Source organism: Gymnoscopelus braueri (genome assembly GCF_963280865.1).
Source record: "Gymnoscopelus braueri genome assembly, chromosome: 1".
Classification (NCBI taxonomy): domain Eukaryota; kingdom Metazoa; phylum Chordata; class Actinopteri; order Myctophiformes; family Myctophidae; genus Gymnoscopelus; species Gymnoscopelus braueri.
Genome location: NC_137603.1, coordinates 2,192,221 through 2,203,474, shown reverse-complemented (window position 1 = coordinate 2,203,474; position 11,254 = coordinate 2,192,221). Strand labels below are relative to the sequence as shown.

The window sequence follows — 11,254 nt, the reverse complement described above, 5'->3', positions numbered from 1 at the left end:
TGCATCCAACTATGTAGATCACATGATCACATCCTCTCACATATCTGCTGCCAGCACACGCAATTACACTGTGTGTGTGTGTGTGTGTGTGTGTGTGTGTGTGTGTGTGTGTGTGTGTGTGTGTGTGTGTGTGTGTGTGTGTGTGTGTGTGTGTATGTGTGGTTGGTTGGTTGGTTGTGGGTAGGCGTGGAGACTGCTGCAACATGCATTGTTTGTCATATCTTTGACTTCTTGGAATTGTGTATGTATATGTGTGTACGTGCATGTGTAATGTTTGTGTGTTATTGTGTGCAGAGGTGGTGCTTCTCTGTGGTTTTTCTGTGTATCTGTGCTTCAAGGATCACGTGACATTTGGACCCTCATAGTCAGTGGTGTAAAGTAACTAAGTTTGAGGTATTTTTTTAGTACAGTTTTCAGTACTTTTACTTCTACTCCACTACATCTTAGAAGCAAATATTGTACTTTTACTCCACTACAATTCTTTGACAACTTCAGTTAATAGTTACTTTTTAGACCTTGATTATTATCGCAAAACACACTAACCACTTCAGGGGCTAGTGGTGTGTGGTGTGGTAAGGAGGGACTATTTTCTGATAAACAACAGTGCTCTGTGCTCCACTCTTCATTCCCCCCCCCCCCCCACACACACTTTTTTAAGCTCTATGACAGATGATCTAAGAGAAGCATAATTATTATTCACAATTAATAATAATTGTGTAATTGTCAACATTTTTATGAATAATAATAGTACTATAATATATGATGATAATAATAATAATATAATCATTCCTAATAGTATAAATGACATGACCTGTAAAAAAGATCAGACTTGTGTTTAACATGAAGTGCTGAAGTTCATACCCTGAAGAAGACCTAGATTGTGTCGAAACATTGGTAAAATACAACATTTAAAAAGTTATTAAATCCTGGCTATGAGCTTTGTGACCTATTTTCTTTGCAACATGACGTGCTGAACATGGATTGATAGAATAGTAGGAACTGATTTATTTTTAATTGATTAATGTATAATATCTATGTGACTGTGTCCTTATGTTGAACAGTTGTTAGTGAGTCATATACTGATAGTTGTGGTTTCGCAGCCATCGATCAGCTCTCTCAGGCCTGACTGCATGACACAAGACCACTTGATGTTTTGTGTGAAAAAAAACTGCTCTAACCCTCTACGGAAATGCTGCCAGCGCAGTGCACACGCAATCACATCTACTGTGTGTGTGTGTGTGTGTGTGTGTGTGTGTGTGTGTGTGTGTGTGTGTGTGTGTGTGCGTGCGTGCGTGCGTGCGTGCGTGCGTGCGTGCGTGCGTGCGTGCGTGCGTGCGTGCGTGCGTGCGTGCGTGCGTGCGTGCGTGCAGATGGTATTGGTGCCTGTGCCATTGTTTGACACCTTTTGTGCACATGACCTACATACTTGTGTTTCTGTGCCCCTGTGGTTTTGACAGATCGTGTGCAGGCTTGTAAGGCCTTAAAATGTGCGTGTGTGTGTGTGTGTGTGTGTGTGTGTGTGTGTGTGTGTTTATTGCGAGGCACAGCTCAGGAGGGCATGCTGGCTGTCGAAATAAACACTGAACAATCACCAGTCAGTGTATGCTCATAAACAAAACTTTAAATATGATTTTAATGGTTGAAAATTTACGTATTGTAATGCTGTGTTACTTTATTTAATATAAAATAATATAGGCTACTAATAATTATAATAACATCTCGGAGCAAGGCAGCCGTCCAACGTGGCTGGTGATATTTTGTATTTATTATATTATTTATTATTGCTGTGATCGGGCAAGCCCGAGAATCTGGATAGAATCCTGTAGTGTGTGATGCCCTTAAGATAATGTGATCAGAGAATCTTAAAAGATTATCCTGTAGTGTGTAATGCTACCAGATTTCAAAATCGTTTAAGATTGAAAAAAATCCTGTAGTGTAAGGTCAGCTGTGCGGTGGCACAGAGAGACTTCCCTTGCAACAGTTTGCAAAATCAATGGATTTAAGAACTATGAAGGGTGCATTACACAACAGCACATGTCATGTGATGTTGTGGTTTTGTTCATGTAGCATCCTGTCCTCACTTCCTGTTCTCTACACCAGGGTTTTTGGTGCCGTGACGCAAGTCCAGAGTGCCGCAGGAGACTTTGATCATTTTGGGAATTCATCAATATCACTTCAGTTTTTAGGCCCTGTATACTTTGTAAAACGGACCTAAGTTGCACTGTACTTTGTGCGTTATTTTTCCATTTATACCAAATCTCTTTGCCAAAAATAGCCGATCTACAAGCTCACAATGTGTTGCGTTGCGACGCATTGGGAGCTTGTAGATCGGCTATTTTTGGCGAATGCTCCCCCCAGGGGTTCAAGAGGTTAAACGTCAAGTATACCGTTATTTTCAATCTGTCCTAATGGCAACAAAACCTTTTCCTTGTGACATATTGTATCTTAGGGGGAAAGATGCAATACATGCAATTAATGTCTTTCATAGAAAATCTTTATTAGAATACAATTTACATCATGCAGGAAATAACGATAGAGTTTATAATTATTAATAATGAATATGTACAGTTACGGCTAGCCCGTCCTCGTCTCTACATCTAAATGTATGTTTTATGGTAATTATCGTAGGTGAAAAGCACATTATTCCTTTCTACCGTGATTCAGAGAAGAGTCTTGGCCAGTACTCTTCCTTGTTCTTCCTTGTTCCAGCTTCTTCCTTTCTGGCCCCTTTCTGTTGTTTTTTTCAAATTATGAAAAAGGCTTTTATGCCTTTATTGATAGGACATTAGTCTGACAGGACATGGGGAGAGAGATGGGGAGTGACATGGAGCACAGGCCGACGGGATCGGAGTCGAACCCGCGACACACTGTCATTCTGAATTACTAGCCTAGGTGCCCAGACGGTTACGCCAACCGTCTGGGCCCTTTCTGGCCCCTTTCTGGCCCCTTTCTGGCCCCCTTTCTGGCCCCTTTCTGCCAGAAACCCAATCAGAGGTGGGTACAGTGGGTCTAAGAGTGGGTCTTCACTGAACTATAAGGTGTAAAAAGAAATAATGTGCAACACACCCAGGATCTGAAAACAAGACCTTTAAAAGGATCCCTGGTTAACAAGCCTTATATGCCTTAATACATTATAATTGGCCACTCTACCACTTTTTTTGTATATATATATGTATATTTTCTTTATTTTAGAAATAGTTCTTTTACTCAAGGGGGACATCGTCCGTCGTAAGTTGATGATGTCATTTGTCCATGTGTGGTCCAGCAATTAGCAATCGTACTTAACCAAACATAACAAAAAAATACTATGTAATACTTCCTACGGTTAACATGAGGATCGAAACAATATTTTAATTGTTGCACATGCACACTGGACCACACATGGACAAATGACATCATCAACCTGTGACGGGCGTTGTCCCCATTGAACAAAAGATGAACTAATTCTAAAAATAGATACAATATTTAAAGTGTTTTTTATTTAAAATTTTTGTTTGTTTGTTTGCAATTATAATGTATTAAGGCTTATTAGCCAGGGAGCCTTTTAAACTCCCTGCTGGAGGGCTGGAACCAATCATGTCCCTGGAACAATCTGCGCAATCAACAAGCAACCAATCACCAACAAGTACCATCAGAGACAAACATCCACAGTCCTACACAAAGATTAAACACACATACAACTATACTATAAACAACAACATCATCATAACATAACAATGTTTCTCCATGAAATGTTTCATTTCACATCATAGAAATAAAAACAAAAACATAAAATATCTATATTACGGAAATGCTCAACATCAGAAAAAAAACAATCCAACTGAAAACAAAAGAAAGCCCTGAATAAAATGTGTTTTAGAAACTTCACATAAGTGTTACGACAAGTTCTATTGTATGCTTCAGGCAGTAACTCATAATATACACATAACAAAGTAGCCTTAATAACAACATTCAGTTCAAGCTCTGTTCAACAGAGACAGTGTCATCAGTACAATATGCTTTGCTCACATCAACACTGTCTCAAGGAGAGTGTTGGTTTTTATGTGACCAGTGACTGTAGAGACTATAAGGTGACGTTCCATCTCTAAAGCTTTCACCACTAAATACATAAAGAGTCTCCAGACAGTCAGGTGGAGACGATTACTCCACTCTGGTTGTAAGATGTGTTGGTCAAGAAAACAACCTGCCCTCCCCACTAGCATTATATGAACTCTGTATAATCATTGTTATGCATTATTTTATCTCTAAATATGAACTCTAGATTTGTATTTTTATGATACAGCAGTTGGACGGAAATTACAAATATTGAAATAAGAAAGCCCCTGTAGACATTTAATCATACAGGATGTGTATGATATACTGTATTTACATGACATGAAATATGACTTTGGTTTAGGGTATCCAAAAACATAGCCTATTCATGCTTTTCTCCACACCCCCTCCTCCAGATTTAAGTATGCGTAAGTGTAGCAAAACACCTAGAAATATAAAGATACTTTTATATGAAAAGTATTTTTACTAAACATATTCAGAACTGAGGCAAACACTCAGTATAATCAACATAATGTTGTATCAACAAAACTAGTCTGGTTTCTGGAAGGAGTTTGAAATGTTATTTGTTATTTTATGCAATCAAATATAATTTGTATAACTCCTGGTGTCCGAGGGTCATATAATATAGGAGGACCAGGGGTCATATAGGAGGACCAGGGGTCTAGTTAATCAGCCACATAGGAGGGGTCAGGCATACATAATGTGAGCATTAATCTATATCCATTTTTAGAAAATTGTTGATTGACCCGGTCCATAATTCATTAACAAAACATGTAATGAACGACCACACACACACACACACACACACACACACACACACACACACACACACACACACACACACACACACACACACACACACACACACACACACACACACACACACACACACACACACACACACACACACACACACACACACACACACACACACACACACGAGGAGTAGAAGGTTCTAACCACAAACTGGTGCCTCTGAGCGAATGTTGTGTAACTTCCTGTCTTCTTTACATTCTCACATCTAACAATGAAAACAATGTTGATATCTGACACATTACACTCCTATTTCAGTGTCAATACGTTTACACTTTAAGTATTTACATGACGCCCTGACATTATTACATGACTTACAATGTAATGTGATTAATCTTCTCTCACTAACCTTACAGATAAACCACATAACATGTCTTTTTCCTCAAGTCAGTTTCAATATGCCAGACGCATCATTAGAAAAGTTGTTTTCCTGGTTAACAAATATTATTTTTGAGCTAAGGTTACAGATGGGGAAAGATTCAGGTTGAGTTCAGCTTCCGGAGTAGGAATTTACAGGTTCCATCTAAGGTTGGGGTTAATAATTAATTAATTATTTATTATTATTATTTGATCCCTTTGGGGAAATGCAGTTTTCAGCTTCACCCAGCTGATAGGGGGGGGGGGGGGGGTTCATTTAGGGGTTAAGTGTGTGTGTGTGTGTGTGTGTGTGTGTGTGTGTGTGTGTGTGTGTGTGTGTGTGTGTGTGTGTGTGTGTGTGTGTGTGTGTGTGTGTGTGTGTGTGTGTGTGTGTGTGTCAGGCAGTAGTATGGCGAACTATCACCTTCGACCATTCTGATTGGCTACACAGCTATCTCCATGATGACATCATTGTTGCCTCTTCTCCTCCTGGCATTGGCTGCTGCAGCTGAGAGAGAGCGACAGACAGACAGACAGACAGACAGACGTGATGTTTATATAATGAAGAGTCACTTCATTCAGTAAAACTGCTCTGGAAACAAGTCAAGTTATTATAAAGAGATAATAAAAGATAAGCAGCTCAATGTTACATCAAGCAGCAGCAAGGAGTTGAAGTATTGTACAACAATGTTTCAGTTTAAGAAAGTGTTTAAAAGGGGAAACAATATAAAGTATGAAGTGGATGGTTAATTTTCATGTTTTTTTTTGGTTTGTTTTATTTCCTTTTATTCTCATTTATTTGTTTTGTTATGGTTTTTTTTCTCTCCTCCTTTCTATTTTGATGAATTATGGTGATGTACTGTTTGGTAGCCATTGGATAGAGTATCTATTATTTGATGTTTTGTTTTTTTTGTAGATAGGGGTAGGTATAAATAAGATTTATCTTTTTCCTGCTCCTTTTCACTTATGGAATATGTAAAAAGTAAAAAAATGTAAAGTAAATTAATGCAATCATGTAAACCATTAATGAAATAAATAAAGATAAAGTTAAAGATAAATAATTGTTGACAACTAAACCCTGACAGGGTGATTAGTCTGATACTAAATACTGATACTAAATGAGTATCAGTATGATGGACACATGTTAATATGTCTCTATATAAGTATCAGTGTTGTTAGGATATTATGCATTGGGCAACATAGGCTTACATATATACACATATCCTTCCACATCCTGCACACATGTTTGTTTGTTTTTTCATTTATTGTTTTGGCACCGTCTCTGTACGTCACAACGGTGTCGGCGGCTGCCGGCCACTGGAGGCACGGCTATATGAAGGAACGTCATCACACAGGGACAGGAGGAGGAAGTGTTGGAAGAGCGTGGCAGCTCGTTTGTTACGAGTTGCGGTTTGGGAGTCGGTAGTTCACAGTACACACGGAGGCCACATCTCAACTGAATATTCAGAAGATAAGTGACAGATGGATAGCGCTGTCCTACTGTGCCTTGTAGTTTCTGGGTGGGTTGAGTAGAGTGGAGCTTCGCGTACTAGAAGTTATTGACTGTACCTCCACAGTGATATCATGTGTCGGTGACGTGCAGAGACTAATACATAAATACCACAAAAACCCTACGGGAGAAAAACAAAGAAAACTGAAAAATAACAGAAAAAAGAACCCCCACGCGGGTTATTGTCCCCACACCTGAACTCTGATATATCTAGCATCTCACTCCGGCTGTGTGGGCCAACGACAGGGCTGTCTGTAGCCAGTAGGTGAGTGGATATGTGGGATTGTTGACGTATTGGTGCCGATTTGTGTTATTTTGCCGCGCACACACACACACACACACACACACACACACACACACACACACACACACACACACACACACACACACACACACACACACACACACACACACACACACACACACACACACACACACACACACACACACACACACACACACACACACACACTTCAGGTCAGGGTAGCTCCTATCTTTGATATTTAGAAAGCCGGTAGAAATAGCCTGTGACAGTAAGATGGAGACATGTTAAGATGTGTCTCTGTATGAGTATCAGTATGATGGACACATGTTAAGATGTGTCTCTGTATGAGTATCAGTATGATGGACACATGTTAAGATGTGTCTCTGTATGAGTATCAGTATGATGGACACATGTTAAGATGTGTCTCTGTATGAGTATCAGTATGATGGACACATGTTAAGATGTGTCTCTGTATGAGTATCAGTATGATGGATACATGTTAAGATGTGTCTCTGTATGAGTATCAGTATGATGGACACATGTTAAGATGTGTCTCTGTATGAGTATCAGTATGATGGATACATGTTAAGGTGTCTCTCTCTCACCTCTAGCTCTAGCTCTGTCTCTCAGAATAGCGATGTAGAGGATGGTTGACACCACCCAAGGAATGGCCAGCAGGACATGAATGATCTTATGGGCCACAGAGATGACGGCTTCAGGCTCAGAGGTTGCATCAGAGGAGGAAGATGAATCTGTAAAGAGAACAATGGCTTTCAGCATCCAAACACTATGCTTTATCTTCTCATGGTGATTGTAAAAGAGTTCTTTCGGATGAGGGCTAGGTAGACAGAATGACAAACCAAATGTTGCAATAATCCGGATTTATTTTCTTTAAGGTGCACAAAAATGATGTTTCAAAAATAGTAAAAAAAAAAGTAATTAAAAAAAATACAAAACAATAAACTTACATGCTTCAAACAAGCAACAGTCCAGAGACTAAACTGACTCTGTCAGACTGATTGAAAGGGCAGAGCTATAGCAGCAGCATGGTGCCCATGACTTTACTGACTCAGGCCTGAGACTAGACTGACTCATATCATCTACCTGCATGGCCTCTACCTAGTGGCCTCAACCATGTCTTAAAAGACAGGTAACCTCAACACATTCACCTAAAATACTAGTGAACTCAAACAAAGAAAACATTTTCCAAACTTTACAGAAATCACTCAAATCAATCAAAAGGTAAGTATTAATCTTAATATTAAACAACACACCTCTTTTCAATCATAATATACCTTATACAGAAAAGTCCCACACTCCCCTGTCAAATGGTATGTCCCAATTCCCCTACCCCTCCATATAAGGAGCACTGTGGTCATGTGTTACTCTTTTCAGATCCTCAGACCAGGAAGAGGTCATGGCAAGTATGTGTGTTTGTTTGTTTGGTGTGGTGAGGAGCTTTAAACTGTTGAGATAAAATAAAGTGGTTATGTTTTAAACAAACAATTGTCTCTGTGTTGTTTGTATAAATGAAATGAGTAGTATGAGAAATGCATATGTTAAACAGAAAAGAATGAAGATAATGGAACATGTGAGGCTATAAAGGTAAAGTGGGAAAGGCAGTGTCTGTCTTTACCACACATAATGGTAAAATAATATGAAAAAGGATCAAGACTCACTTGTCACTTCCATCCAGCTCTCTGGTGACTGTCCAAGGCCATGGATGTTGCACTTGTAGAATCCTTCATCAGACTTGTTAACGTGGTGGATGGTCATCTGTCCTGCAGACTCAGCCCTGATGAAGGATCCGTTTCTATAGAAATCAGCTGGGAGGTCAGAGGATGGGTCACCAGTTTTCTTGTCTTTGTACAAGCAGCGGAATGGGGCGTTACTTCCCTCTGGCACAGGACGTCCAGGGCTTTCCAGGATCACATCTCCATCTAGAACCAACAGCACAGGTTGAGTTATGAACATGTGATGGTTGGTGGCTCCACATGTTAGATAACAACTGTAGTTTGTTATTTTCCAATCAAAATCATTCACTTTCATCTACACTATCTATGTATCTACTACAATGTATCTATTAGCATAGGCTGAAAAACACATAATAACAGAGGTATTTCACTTACACATTTGTCATTCAGTCGTGCTGATACATTATACAGTATAACATAATTACCGCCAGTGTGATGTTAATTTTATACGACAGTTCTACTGTAAATAAATTGAGAACTCAACATATCAAACATGGAATCAAATCGTTCAGAACCACCTAATCCTCATTGACAGTAGAATACATATACATATATAATAGATGAGATAACCTGGCAGATAATCCCGGGTGGTCATTTATGTTTCAAGCTTAAAAAACAACACAACAAAACAATACTGCTAAACATAGACAAAGTGTAACATCATATACATATTGAATGGAATAACCTCCAGTATGTGTTAGATGTAATTATAGTGATTGTACCAGAGATCTTGATGTTGATGGACCGGCTGAATTCTGACTCGGACTGACACCAGTAGACTCCATCGTCCACAGGATACAGGCTTATGACACAGGACGCTCCTACACACAATCACAATGACGAGAAAGAGGGATAACAGTAATAAGAAGTTACAGTATCATATTAAATCACACCAAATGAAATCACACTGCATTGTTCTGTTTAAAGCCGAAAGCATACTGTATATACAACACCAGAACAGACAGAATTTGTTTGGATTGGCTGGCTACAGACTACATTATGATGTCATTCAGAGGTTCTACAGACTACAATATGATGTCATTCAGAGGTGCAGGGGGGCGGGATCAGAAAGTATTTGCTGGGACAGAAACATCCCATGTATGTAAATCCATATCAGATTGTCTTATAAGGGAAATAAATGCACACCCCATCCATCCACCCATCCCTCCCTCCCCCCATACCTTCGGTGTTTCCCCATTCAGTGCCACAGGTTCCATTCATCCCTGTCCTAATGCTCTGTCTTCTCACAGTCCATCCCAGTACCGGCTCCTTGTCTTCCTTACAGCTCAGAGAGACGGACTCACTTTGAAAGTACTGACATCTGTCAGGACTGACTGTCAGAGACACTGGAAAGAAAGAAAGAAAGAAAGATGGAAAGAAAGAAAGAAAGAAAGAAAGAAAGAAAGAAAGAAAGATGGAAAGAAAGGAAGGAATATGAAAAGAGAACAGTACATTGGTTGAAAGAACAGATCTTCATCTGTGGAAGTCTGTTGAGGATGTATACATACAGTACATGATCTTGTTTCATGTTTTTTATTTGGAGATCTCAAGTTGTTATCATGAGAAATCAACTTTTGTTTTGTAGTACATACAATACATACTGTAACTACACATATTTCTGTATGGTTCTCCTCGACACGAGTAAAGCTATGCATTTAATTATAATAATGCATCCACTGATAAAACAACTAATTATTTGTATCAATGTGATTGTACACAATCACATAATTGCTAAGTTAAAATGAGCAGGTCCATGTTTCTTATTTTATTACCTTAAACATTAAACTTTATCATTTTGAAAGACCCATGATCATAAGAACAATCCACCAGGCTGAAGGCCGAGGATGACAATTATGTTTTTGCTCGTCTGTGTGTCTGTCTGTCTGCAGCTAATCTCTCAAACCACTGACCCAATCAGAATCAAAGAAGAAGAGCTCTGAAGAAGAGCACACTTTTCTAGTTTATCTTAATGTGATCACAAGAAAAGAAAACATTTCTAAAATCCTGTACAGTACACATGTCCACACTTCATCCATTTATATGTGCATAAAAACCACGAGGGAACAAATATGATAATCACTCAGTGCCCCAGTAACCACAAAAACATAGGTAACCATGAATCATTGTTAGAGACAAACAAATGTTTTGTTTCTTATGTACAATGTAATATGGACTATTCAATTGGACAGGGTTACCTATTCACTTTTTATGAATCCATAAACCGTACAAAAGTTAATTCACAAAAGTTCATTCATGTATTTGTTGAGGTGGATTGTGTAACACTTGTAACACTTCTCTAAACTATTGTCTCACTGTCACACTACCCACAATGCAATGCAATGAAGTTGTCTCACCATCTGCTTGAGCAGGCCCACAATGGATGAGGAAATACACCACTGTGGGGAGAGAGAGACAGAGAGAGAGAGAGAGAGAGACAGAGAGAGAGAGAGAGAGAGAGAGAGAGAGAGAGAGAGAGAGAGAGAGAGAGAGAGAGACTTTATG

The 11,254-nt window shown here is 39.2% G+C and overlaps 1 protein-coding gene across 1 annotated transcript; it reads right to left on the bottom strand.

Moving 5' to 3' along the window:
* Positions 1-5,651: 5,651 nt before the first annotated feature.
* LOC308089579 (uncharacterized protein) lies at positions 5,652-8,780 on the bottom strand. The gene is made up of 3 exons (XM_080434385.1): positions 8,678-8,780; positions 7,604-7,750; positions 5,652-5,731 (listed from the first exon to the last, which is right to left on the bottom strand). The coding sequence occupies exons 1-3, from the start codon at positions 8,772-8,774 to the stop codon at positions 5,667-5,669; spliced, it is 309 nt and encodes a 102-aa protein (XP_080290511.1). The 5' UTR covers positions 8,775-8,780; the 3' UTR covers positions 5,652-5,666.
* Positions 8,781-11,254: the final 2,474 nt, after the last annotated feature.